Genomic DNA, 13,061 nt, shown 5'->3' on the forward strand with positions numbered 1-13,061 from the left:
AGTAAAAAAAAGTATTCGCTAAAATGTTTGATTTTGTTATATTTTAAACATATAAAAATATTTTGTAGTATTTTATCTTTTAAATTAAGATTATCTCTATTATTATGAAGGTCATTTTATTAAATTTTAATTTTGTATCTGTAGATTTTATGTTAAATAATTCTAATTAATATTTTATTCAATTAATAATAAGAATATATATTTTTTAGATAAAATCTATTTTTTAATTTTTATAGCCTAATACCTGTATATCATATTAATTTATTTTACTACTAATGTCTTAAAATTTGTATTTAAATTCATAATCTTTTTCTATGATTTGTAATAGATACTAGTAATGCAAACAATTCAAAATAATATACTAAAAGAAAAAGAAAAGCTGGAATGATTCAATTCAAAATCGTGAGCCCTGACTTCTGACTCCACTTTTCAAAATTTGATTTCTTTTTTGAAATTGAATGGATAGTTCTGAAATAGCGATGAAAGCAAAACCAAAGCAATCATTCACCTCCCTCTTTCGTCCCTCTCTACCCTTTTCTATTTCAATTCCTTCTTTCCCTCCACTTTCTGTCTCTTCTCTTTTCACCTGAACATTTTTTTTCCCAGTTATCCTCCATCCCTCATCGAGTTTTTTTCTTTGGCCACGCACAAACAATCTCATTGCACCCTTTGCTTTCTTTCTCCGCCCCACCAACAATTCCATTCCCTAAACCGCTGTTCAGCGTCAAAGTTTGCAGCTTTGACAAGCTACCAGGCTCTTTTATTCTTGTTCCCCACAGTGGGTCTTGTCACGCGATTTGAATGAAGGGCATTTGGTGAAAGTGGTACATAGCTATGGTCGCTGAAGCTTGGATTGTGAAGATGGGTAACCAGGTAAGTGCCAATCTTAAACAAGCTCTTCTTCTTGAACCCTCAGCCAGGAAAAAGCACAACCCCAAAAGGCAAGATAGTAGCAGTAAAGAATTAATTGGAATTCTTTCCTTTGAAGTAGCAAACGTAATGTCTAAAACCATTCATCTTCACAGATCCTTGTCTCATCCTGAGATTATGAAGCTCAGGAACGAGATTTCCAACTCACAGGGTATTCAAAACCTGGTTTCCTCCGAAGAGGGTTATCTTCTTGAGCTGGCTCGAGCAGAGAAGCTTGAGGAGTTGAACCGTGTTGCTAGTGTGGTTTCTAGGTTGGGAAGGAAGTGTTCTGAGCCTGCCGTGCAAGGTTTTGAACATGTTTACGGGGACATTGTTAACGGGGTTATAGATGTGAAGGAATTGGGGTTCTTGGTTAAGCGTATGGAAGGAATGGTGAGGAAAATGGATAGGTATGTTAGTGCCACCAGGAGTTTGTACAGTGAAATGGGGGTGTTGAATGATTTGGAGCAAGCAGTAAAGAAGTTTCAGCATAACCAGCACGAGGAGAACAGAAGGGCGTTTGAACAGAAACTCACATGGCAGAGGCAAGATGTGAGGCATCTAAAGGAGATTTCACTTTGGAATCAGAGCTTTGATAAGGTTGTTGAGTTGTTGGCCAGAACAGTTTGTACCATTTATGCTAGAATCTGCATAATCTTTGGTGATTCTACGTGGAGGAAGAGTACTACTAGTCTTGGGCTTAGTGGAGATTCACCACCACCCATGCGAAGTGAATGCAAGCTAATGTCTGGCCAGATTGGTGCTCCTTTGAGTTCTGAGAAGTTGAAAAGCAATCATGGCAAGAGAAATAATGGTCATGGTTATCATTTGGGTTCCACTGCAAGAACTACTGTGGGAACAAGGGTAACTGCTTGGAAGCCTCAAACAGATATCAGGAGAGGTGAATTACCATATCTTCAACTTGAAGATTTTGGTTTTCCTTGTGGAACAAGTCCGGGGAAACTTTTCATGGATTGTTTAAGCTTAAGCAGCTCGATTTCGAAATTTGATGATGACAATGATGATTATGTTGTTGACAGTGAGGAGCAACATAAGATTTCAAGCTATCATAGTATTGGTGTTGAGAATAAGGTGAAGAAAAGGGAGCAGTTGTACCATTCTGGTGATCTGAATCATGTTCACAGTAGCGTCCCTATCACTGGAGATCTAAGTTTGTCAAGCTTTGGTCCCCACAGTAGATTGACACTTTATGCTCCTCCTTCTACACTTGGAGGGTGTGGTCTAGCAATGCACTATGCCAATGTGATAACCGTGATAGAGAAGTTCCTAAAGTATCCACATTTAGTTGGTGAGGAAGCTAGGAATGATCTATATCAGATGCTACCATCGAGCTTAAGGTTGTCTCTGAAAGGCAAACTAAAGAGCTATGTGAAGAACTTGGGCATATATGATGCTCCTCTTGCTCATGACTGGAAGTTAACTCTAGATGGGATACTGAAGTGGCTTGCTCCACTGGCTCATAATATGATCAGGTGGCAAAGTGAGAGGAATTTTGAGCAACACCAAATTGTTAGTAGGACATATGTGCTGCTATTCCAGACATTGTATTTCGCTGATAAGGACAAAACAGAGGAAGCTATGTGCCAACTTCTCATGGGACTCAATTACATATGTCGTTATGAACAACAACAAAACGCCTTGTTGGGTTGTGCTAGTAGTTTTGATTTTGAAGATTGCATGGATTGGCAATTGCAATGTGGCGCTTTTCCCAGTTGACATCATTTTGATGCGGCATTGAATTCTAAACTTAGTACATTTAGGACTCTTGTTAAAGGCTTGAAAGGGGGCAAAAAAGGATTGTACTGAAGTTGTAAATATGTTTTTTGTGCAGTTCACTTGATGCTTTACACTATGCTTTCGTTATTTATTTTGGGTACACTGCTTAAATTAAGCTTTATCACAACTGTTATTGTTATGAATGACACAGACTAATATTGATATTGAATTTATCCATGTCTTATTTCTTTGGTTAATGTTCATTTATTTGTACATTTACTTCAAGCTATGTTGATATCCTAAATCTCTTATACATTTATTTCAAATCTTTTACTTATTAGTTTTTAGTTGTGATTTATTATGATCAAGTAGTAAGGTCTAATATTGACTTGTTTGTGTGGTTGAGGAACCGATTCAAAAAGTGCGTGTGAAAAAAATTTGAATTGTAAAACTTCAAATTTCAAACTTAAGGTACCTCTCAAACTTATATACCTGGACTGCGTCAACATTCGGGTACAGGCTCATTAAACCTGTGTTTTGGATCTGCACGTGAAAAATTTAAGAACGAAGAAAAATAAGGGAAGATAAAAAATCGAAATATATATTTATTATAAAAATTAGGTTTAAATATATTTGATTCCTATTTAATAATTATATTTTAATAATATTTTAAATAATTGTATTTTATTTAACAATTAAATCTAAGAATTATATTCAATTAATAATTAAATTTAATAATTTATAATTGAATTTCAAAAATAATTAATAAAAACGTGCAGAAAAAAATATTAGTATAATATTTATAAAAGATATTAAATTTGGTACTGTGAGGCCCAATTATTTGTTTTTGTTTCAGCCCTAATGTCAGTGGGTCGCCCTTGTAGTTGGGCCTAAGGCCGGCCCAACATAAATGCCCTTAGGTCTGCCCTAAACCTAGGGTACCCTACATTTCAGAGACACTTTGCCCTTGCCTTGAACCCAGCAGCCGCCACCCCTCTGCTAGGGTTTCGTTTCTTCGTCTCGAACCAGTCCATCACAAGAGCTCGACTTGTGATTTCTGCTCCACGTAAGTAACTCTAACCTACTGTACTTACCTTATGAGGTTTACATTCGATTTCCACCGATTAAAGTACGAAAATAATCGTGTCCTCTGCTGTTTTCGCCAGTTTTGCAAGTACGCCTTTCAAGTTGTTGTGCTCCGAGGTCCCGCGTCGAGGTTCTGTTAACCTTTTCCAGGTACGGGAAGCTAGGGTTCTAGTTTCGAGTCTTTTTAGAACTGTTTCTGCGTTGGTTGTTGATTTCATGGTTGGATCTGTTGTTGTGATGTGTGAAAACAGCTTGCATGTGTTGTTTGGCCGGAAAACATGGCGGTACAGCGAAGAACAGTGGCGAGACCTGTTAATCTCGCCCAAGCGAGTCCATCTCGCCTAGGCGAGATGAAACAGGGAGCTCGCCTAAGGTTTTTGCGCGAAAAGTCGCCCGGGCGGCTCGCTCAATTTTTGAGCGAGCAGGCAACTCGCCCAAGCGAGAGGGATCTCGCTTAAGCGAGATCCCGTGTTGCCCATGCCCTAGTTTTTGGCGCTCTCGCCTAGGCGAGGGGGAGGCTCGCCTGAGCGAGCACGTCTCGCCTGAGCGAGACCCCTCAGCCTGAGCGAGGTGCTGGGCGAGACTGTGCTATGTATTGGATGTTTGATGTTTCCCGAGTGATCTATTTTGGTTGAGTATGATTGTATGATGGGTGATATGTATATAATGGAGCATGAGGTATGTTTGGCATGATGCATGAGTTGAGTATGACGGGTCGAGTATGATATTGGCATGTGAAATGAATGAATGGGTTGGAACCAAAGGAACACGTGATTAATATGAGATGAGACCCCAGACTCATTGGGGTGGTGATGATCAGAGGTATGGATTTGGGATGTGATTGATATGAGGATTAAACTTCAAGGGTTGATAAGGAATTGATAATATTATTTAATATTCTTTTATTGCTGATTTTACGAATGTTGGTCCGTGTCAGCGTGTAATTTCCTTGGGGTCTCTAGGTGAGACCTCCGGGGTTGCGCTTCAGTGGTCGGGACGTAATTCCATGGCCTCTGTTAGTGGGTGTTCATGGTGGTGCCCCATCTGTATAACTAGGTAAGGATTCAAGGTAAGGTTGCATCCTGACGCTCCGAGGAGTCAGTTAGTCTCACTTAGAGCGGACTGACTCTTGTGGTGGGAGTAGCAGGAGGCCTGAAACTCACTAAGGGCTAACCTTGTGGTGGGAGAGATTTGATTCATTATAACACTGGTATTACAAAGCTCAGGGATCGAGCAGCTCAGGTTCGAGCAGAGGTACCCACACAAGTGCAAGCATCCGCTGAATCCGACCAAGTTATACGTATCCGGATGAGTCTAGTCGAGTCGTAGTGTATTGAATGAAGAGTCATAACATGTTTGGTTGCTATGTGGATGAGATGATGAAAATATGCTTGATTGCATGATATATGTTGTTGGCTCTAGCTTACCCGTTTTGTTGTATGCTTGTGTTGTATGTGGCCGTTTTTCCTTGCGATGATCATCAACTTGGTTGATGGGAGCAGTTGGGCGAGGTTCTCAGGGTCAACAAGCGAATGGTGATTCCGCTGCTTAGCCATCCGGGCTGGAGTCTTCCTTGTGTTTATTTAGGGCCAAGGCCCATGTATTTCTTTCCGTATTTCTACGCTACATTCTACGTTGTATTCGTATTCAGCTATCCTGTTTTTGTTGGCATCGTGGTGTGCCTAGTTTAGTAGGGGTTGTGTTAGGGACCCCAAGACTACTCTGCAGTACTATTATCGCGTGACGTTTCCTTTAATTTCGTTCAATAATTAAATGGGACGTTACATTTATGGTATCAGAGCGGTCATTCCTTAGGTCTGTGGACTTGGATGTCCGCTTAGCTTTCTCTGTGTCTTCAGAGTATTCTTAGTTAAATTCTTGCCTTTATCGAGTCTAACCAAGTGATTTTCTGTGTGCCAGTGGATTATGGCACCTCCTCGCCGAGCTTCTAAGTCATCCCAGGGGGACACATCAGATATCGCCAGAGCTATAGAGGCGATGGTAGCAGCTATGACGCAGCAGAGTGCTGCGATGATGCAGCAGCACGAGGCATCTATGCAGCGACATGCAGCGTCGCTTGAGCAGCAGCAGGCAGTGATGCAGCAGATGGAGGCTGCGAGGGTAGCTGCTGAGGATGCTCATCGGCAGCATATGGAGGCCCTCCGCCAGATGGAGGAGAGCAGGACGACGACACCTGTGTTTGGTCCTGAGCCACGACCTGCGGTCAGGGAGTGGAGCTTGGAGGACTTTTTGAAGCACCACCCAACAAAGTTTGATGGGAAGACTAGTCCTGACGCCGCAGACCAATGGCTGAAGGACTTGGAGCGCATCTACGACGCCAAGATGTGCCCTGCAGAGGACAGATTGGCGTTCTCAGTCTATATGCTCACGGGAGAGGCAGAGCATTGGTGGAGCAGCACCAGATCCATCCTAGAGGAGAGGGATGAGCCTGTGACATGGGAAACCTTCAGGGAGAAATTTCTTTCCGAGTACTTTCCAGACAGCATCAGATACGCCAAGGAGGTGGAGTTCCTCCAGTTGACCCAGGGAGGGAAGACTGTCACAGAGTATGCTGAGAGGTTCAAACACCTCAGCCGTTTTTATACCCTACCGCTTGATGAGGAGTGGAGATGCCGTAAGTTTGAGAACGGCCTCAGGGGAGATATCCGCTTGATGGTGGCACCCTTGTCCATCAAGGACTTTGCTGCTCTGGTAGAGAAGGCCAGGGTGATGGAGAAGATGAAGCGCGAGGTGGAGGGTCAGCGCCCACAGCAACTGCAGCCGTCGCAGAGGATAGGTGGACCAGCTGGGTCCAGGCCCATACATGAGGAGAGGAGGAGGCCATATGATAGACCACACCATCAGCCTCAGGAGTCTAGGAGCTTTCCTCCGCAGCAGGGTAGAGTTCGGTGTTACTCATGTGGAGGACCCCACCCGAGGTATGCATGTCCACGTAGGGAGGGTTACCGTCGGTGCAACAACTGTGGCAAGGAAGGCCACTTTGGGAGAGATTGTCCCAACCTTGCTAGGGCAGCGGCACGCCCTCTAGTTCAGACACCCCATCAGCATCAGGGGAGAGACAGAGGCAACGGGCCTCAGGCGACGGGCAGAGTGTACGCCATGTCAGGAGCTGAGGCATCAGGCTCAGGTAACTTGGTTATGGGTACTTGCTTGATAGCTGGTTCTTCTTGTTGTGTGCTATATGATTCTGGAGCGACACACTCTTTTGTGTCTTATGCATGTGTGGAACGGTTGGGTCTACCGTTGCGCGAGCTACAGTGCGAGCTCGCGGTGTCTTCTCCGGCGTCGGGATTGGTCACGACGTCGTCTTTGTGTGCTCGGTGTCCAGTGGAAGTAGAGGGACGCAGGTACAAGGTGAATCTAATCTGCTTGCCTCTGCAAGACTTGGAAGTGATCTTAGGGATGGATTGGCTCTCGGCTAGTCGCGTCCTTATAGACTGCCGGGAGAAGAGGTTGTTGTTTCCCGATTCAGAGGATCTCGAGTTAGTGTCTCCCCAGGGAGCGGTGAGGGAGATTCAGAGTGGCGCGCAGTGCTTCATAATCTTCGCTCGTATGGAGGTGGGAGAGAGAGAGACCATCAGTCATACCTGTGGTACATGAGTTCGAAGACGTGTTTTCAGATGAAGTACCAGGGTTGCCACCCAGTAGAGAGGTGGAGTTCTCTATCGATCTAGTCCCAGGAACAGGCCCGGTCTCGATGGCCCCATATCGCATGGCTCCGGCAGAGTTGGTAGAGCTTAAGAAACAGATAGAAGATCTGATGGAGAAACAGTTCATCCGACCCAGCACTTCACCTTGGGGAGCACCAGTGTTGTTGGTGAAGAAGAAGGACGGGAGTTCACGCCTGTGTGGGGATTACAGGCAACTGAACAAGATGACTATCAAGAACAAGTACCCGCTCCCGAGGATTGATGACTTGATGGATCAGTTGCATGGGTCATCGGTGTTCTCGAAGATAGATCTGCGATCGGGTTATCATCAGATTTTGGTAAAGGCTGACGATGTACAGAAGACAGCCTTCAGGTCGAGGTATGGCCACTATGAGTATGTGGTTATGCCGTTTGGTGTGACCAACGCCCCAGTAGTGTTCATGGACTATATGAACAGGATCTTTCGACCCTTCCTAGATAGGTTTGTCGTGGTCTTCATAGACGACATCCTTATCTATTCCAGGACCCAGGAGGAACATGCAGAACACCTGAGGTTGGTGCTTGGTGTTTTGAGGGAGAAGCAGTTGTATGCCAAGTTGTCCAAGTGTGAGTTCTGGTTAGACGAAGTTCAGTTTTTGGGGCACGTGATATCAGCACAGGGGATTGCAGTGGATCCGACGAAGGTCGAGGCAGTGGTAAAATGGGAGAGTCCTAAATCAGCCACAGAGATCAGGAGCTTTGTGGGGTTAGCAGGATACTACAGGAGGTTCATAGAGGGATTCTCCAAGATCGTGGCACCTTTGACTTTGCTTACCCGGAAGGATCAACCCTTCATCTGGACGGATAAATGTGAGGAGAGTTTCCAGGAACTGAAGAAGAGACTGACCAGTGCACCGATACTCGTGATTCCGGATGTCGGAAAGCCGTTTGAGGTCTACTGTGATGCCTCCCGCCTTGGACTTGGATGTGTTTTGATGCAAGAAAAGAAGGCAGTGGCGTATGCTTCACGACAGCTTAAGGTACATGAGCGTAATTACCCCACTCATGATCTTGAGTTGGCAGCGATAGTGTTTGCCTTGAAGATCTGGAGGCACTATCTGTATGGTGCTCAGTTTCGGGTGTTCAGCGACCACAAAAGTTTAAAGTACTTGTTTGATCAGAAGGAGCTGAATATGAGGCAAAGGAGGTGGATGGAATTCTTGAAGGACTACGACTTCGAGCTTCTATATCATCCGGGGAAGGCAAATGTAGTGGCAGATGCCTTGAGTAGGAAGACGGTACACACAGCACATCTCATGATAAAAGAGGCAGAGCTACTAGAGAAGTTCAGAGACATGAGGCTACAGGTGGAGTTGGGGTCCGAGTCCATTAGGTGTAGTACCCTTACTATATCTAGTGACTTCTTGGGCTCGATCAGAGAGAGGCAGTTGTTGGATGCTCATCTGAACAGAGTTAGAGAACAGCTGGGATCCGAGGAGGCCAGAGACTTTGCTGTGAGTGATGATGACATACTGAGGTTTCGAGGCAGAGTATGTATACCGGACGATGCTGAGGTGAGAAGGTTGATCCTTGAGGAAGGACACAAGAGTCGTCTTAGCTTGCATCCTGGCATGACTAAGATGTACCAGGACCTCAAGGAAACTTTCTGGTGGCAGGGGATGAAGAAGGATGTGGCTCAGTTTGTGTCCGCCTGTCTGACATGTCAGAAGGCGAAGGTGGAGCATCAGAGACCCGTTGGCGTTCTACAGTCGTTGGAGGTACTGGTGTGGAAATGGGACAGCATCTCCATGGACTTCGTGACTCATCTTCCGCAGACTTTTAGAGGACATGACACCATCTGGGTGATAGTGGATCGGTTGACCAAGAGTGCACACTTCTTGGCGATGAACTTGAGGATGTCCATGACCAAGTTGGCCCAGCTGTACGTCAAAGAGATTGTGAGGTTGCATGGAGTACCTTCGAGCATAGTTTCCGATAGGGACCCGCGATTCACGTCCCGGTTTTGGCAGACGCTACAGAGTGCTATGGGTAGTGTCAACACCCAATTTCATCCGGGTAAAAAAAAAAAAAAAAAGGGACTATACATAAAATGAATATTTAATTCAGCATAAATAAATATTTCTTTCTTACTTTTTATCTTATTTCAAATTTATTTTCATCTTCATTTTGTTTTATTTTTGTTTCAAATCCGTTCTACTTTTATGGTTTTATTTTATTTTATTATTGCTATTATCTTATATTATTTTAACCTTCTTTTTTTTAATTTAATTTTATTTTAAATTTTATTCTCTCTCTTCATTTGGTTTCATTTTTATTCAGTTTTTATTTTATAATATTTGGGTTTAATAGGTTTTACTGTACCTTTATATTTTATTTTAACTCATTTTTATCTTATTCTTTTTATTTAGTCGTTTGTTTTTTAAAAAAATAATAATAAAAAAATAGAAATAAAAAATAAATAAAAAAATAAAAAATAATAAAAAATAATAAAAAAATAAAATCGTGAATCATCATTTTCCTTCTTCTAACACGTTGTCTCTGCACGAGAAGATCATAATGTCATGCAAAAACCTTCATTTCGTGGGAATCATCAACACCACCAACTGACTGACGGGGAGAAGAACCACACTCCACTCCTTCTAAAAACATTGGTCACCACCTACACACAAAAAGGAGGGCATCAGAAAAGAACACAAAAAAAAAAGGAGGAGGAGAACGGAAGCAAAAAAGGAAAGGAGAGGAAAAATCGTCTAAGTCGCGAAGACACTGATAGGGAGGACGGCGAGAGGTAAATACTTCATTTGCATAGTTGAATGTGAATCTGATGCAGTTGCATTGTGCTTGAGGATGAACATAATATAGTGATATATACTGGGCTTGGCTTGTCATTTATTTGGGCTCACTCTATGGAATATGTTGCATGCATTACTACGTTACTGTTGAATCTGTTGTATGCATCACTACATTGAATCTTCCATTATCATCCTAGTCATTCTCACACCTTCATCGCACCTCCATTCTTTAAAAAGTTTTATCACCATCATTCATCCACCACCTTCACGCTCTCACCACTCCATAATCTCCAGATCAGTTTCATCCACCAATCCCTTATCCTCTATGTTTCACCATTCTTCATGATCCATCAAAACTTTCACCCGCTTCATACTCGTTTTCACCAACACACAACTGTTTTCACCAACACACAACTGTTTTCACCAACACACAACTAGCACACGAACGAGCCAACATCTGTCTTGACTCACCTTCAAGTTCATCCACCTGCACAAAAACCAGAATCACAGCCCCACCCATGCGATCCAATACCGCACCGGATCAGAACTCCATTCCAGTCTCATTTTGTCCGATCAGTCACATTCAATCATAGCACAGAGATAGACAAAGGAGTAGAAACCATCGCCGGCGGCGGTTCGAAGCTTTGAACGGAAATCGCAGCGACCCTGGGTGTCGCGAGAGCAGCGCGAGTCGAGCCTGAGAGAGGGAGAGTGGTCGAGCGTCTCTGGGTTCTCGCCGTCAACGTCTGTGGTGGACGCCGCTGCCGCTGCCGCCGTTGACGTCCCTGGTGCGGCGAGGCAGATTCGAACCCAATCACGGTGGCTGGCATGGCGGTGACGAGTTGCAGAGTCCTCGCGTGCCTCTCTTTCGTGCAGAAGAGGATGGGGGCGAAGGGGGCGCTGGCGCGGATGTCAGCGGCGGCTGGAACCGCTGACGGCGGTCTCCGGCAGGTGACTCCTCGAGGCCACAAAGGGGATGAGTGCAGCCCCTGTCTCGCGCGCGACGGAGAAGAAAGAAAAAAAAAAGGGAGATGCGTGGTCACCGGTGTTCTTGGTGGTGGACATCGTCGTCACCGGCATCGTCACCGGCGTCGTCGCCGACGTCCCTGGTGCGGCGAGGCAGAGGTGGAAGGGGCGTGCTGGTGGTCGGTGGACAAGGGCCGCATCTCGTTGTTCAATTTTAAGAAGGAGGAAGATTAGGGTTGAGTAATCTGCCACTTTGCATTTGATTTGCTCGTGCAACCCCCTTCTTTTACTGAGTCCACACCCCCAGCATGCATTATTACCTTTTCCCCCATTTCTTCCTTGCTTCCTGCACCTTCAACTTATTCTTTGCACCCCCTCCATTACCATACGCACTCCCTTTTTATCTCTGCACCTCCATGTTCATCTTTTCTTTTCTTTGTGCACCACCATTTTAATATTCTCACTCTCTTGCATTTTTGAGTCATGTTTGCTTCCTTCCCGCACCTCCGTTATCTTTATCCTTGCGCACTCCCCTGTTTTTAATTGCAGCCCTTGCTTCACTAGGCATATACCTCCCAATATTTGCTGACGACACCACCATGTTTACTGACCCCACTCCCCTGGCATGCTTTATAGTATTTTTGGGCTTGTTTTATATTTTACTCGCCGCACCACCGCCCTTAATAAACACACCTCACTCACTTCATGTACCCCTCCCTAATTACTCATGCACTCTCATAATTTGCTTTCCACTTTCATCCTTCTTAATTAAATTGTTTCTTTTTTATTTTATTTTGTTTTTACCTTTTTTATGTTGTTTATTATTATCATTATTATTATTATTTTCTTCTTCCTTTTTTTTATTTTTGAAAATTACGAAAAACTACAAAAAAATAGAAAAAATAAAAAAAATAATAATAATAAAACAAAAATAAAATATAAAATATTCTCTTTCACTTCAATGTGTCTGTCCGGTCGCTCGCACCGCGTGACACTTATTTTCTAAAAATACTAAAAATGTTTTCTTTTTCTTTTAGTGTTTGTCCGACCGCTCGCGTCGTGTGACACATATCTTTAACTAATTCAAAAATACCAAAAAAAATATACAAAATTTCAAAATATAAATACACAAACATTTTCAAACAAATATCTATAAAGAACTACGTAACCCTGATTTCTCATTTTGAATGAGAATACGTAGGACCAAGGTGAATCCTTGTCGGGCCCAAAAAATTAAAAAAAATATATATATTTTGTTTCTCTTAGCATTTTTGTCTTATTATTTTCGGGGAATATTAATATTTTGAAAACCACATCAACTTTGCGTTTTTAATTAAAAGTACCGCCCTTGGGCGGGCGCTGTAGGGTGTTAACACCTTTCCTACGCGTAACCGACTCCCGGATCCAAAATCTGGTTTTTCGCAAACTTGTTTTATTTCTATGGTTTTCCATAGTTTTCCAGAATAACTATGGTGGCGACTCCCAAATCTCTTTTTCAAACTCGTTTTCTTTTTCGGTTCGCCTTCCCGTCGCGATTTCGGTTGCGACAGGTAGTAAACTCACCATGAGCTCAGCTTATCACCCTCAGACCGATGGCCAGTCTGAGAGGACGATCCAGTCACTAGAGGATTTGTTGAGGACTTGCATTTTGGACCACCTGGGAGCTTGGGACGAGGTATTGCCTTTGATAGAGTTCACCTACAACAACAGCTTTCATGCGAGCATTGGCATGGCGCCATACGAGGCTCTTTATGGCAGGAGGTGTAGGACTCCTCTCTGTTGGTATCAGGATGGAGAGGCAGTGTTGGTTGGACCGGAGTTGTTAGCACAGACCACCGAGAAGGTGAGAATGGTGAGAGATAGGATGTTGGCTTCGCAGAGTAGGCAGAAGGCTTATGCG

General features: G+C 43.7%; 2 protein-coding genes across 2 annotated transcripts; both read left to right on the top strand.

The window, feature by feature from the left end:
• Positions 1-471: 471 nt before the first annotated feature.
• Positions 472-2,869, top strand: LOC114190819. Its single transcript, XM_028079868.1, has one exon. It carries the CDS (start codon positions 835-837, stop codon positions 2,644-2,646), a length of 1,812 nt encoding a protein of 603 aa, XP_027935669.1. The 5' UTR covers positions 472-834; the 3' UTR covers positions 2,647-2,869.
• A 3,014-nt stretch (positions 2,870-5,883) lies between these two features.
• Positions 5,884-12,770, top strand: LOC114191379 (the record flags this gene model as incomplete). The annotated part of the gene is made up of 6 exons (XM_028080548.1): positions 5,884-6,140; positions 6,459-6,927; positions 7,012-7,235; positions 7,312-7,525; positions 7,754-8,643; positions 12,707-12,770. Coding segments are annotated over exons 1-6 (2,118 nt in total), but the record flags the coding sequence as incomplete, so codon positions are not given.
• Between the last annotated feature and the right edge of the window lie 291 nt (positions 12,771-13,061).

The sequence above is a fragment of the Vigna unguiculata genome, chromosome 7, assembly GCF_004118075.2.
Source record: "Vigna unguiculata cultivar IT97K-499-35 chromosome 7, ASM411807v1, whole genome shotgun sequence".
Taxonomy (NCBI): Eukaryota; Viridiplantae; Streptophyta; class Magnoliopsida; order Fabales; family Fabaceae; genus Vigna; species Vigna unguiculata.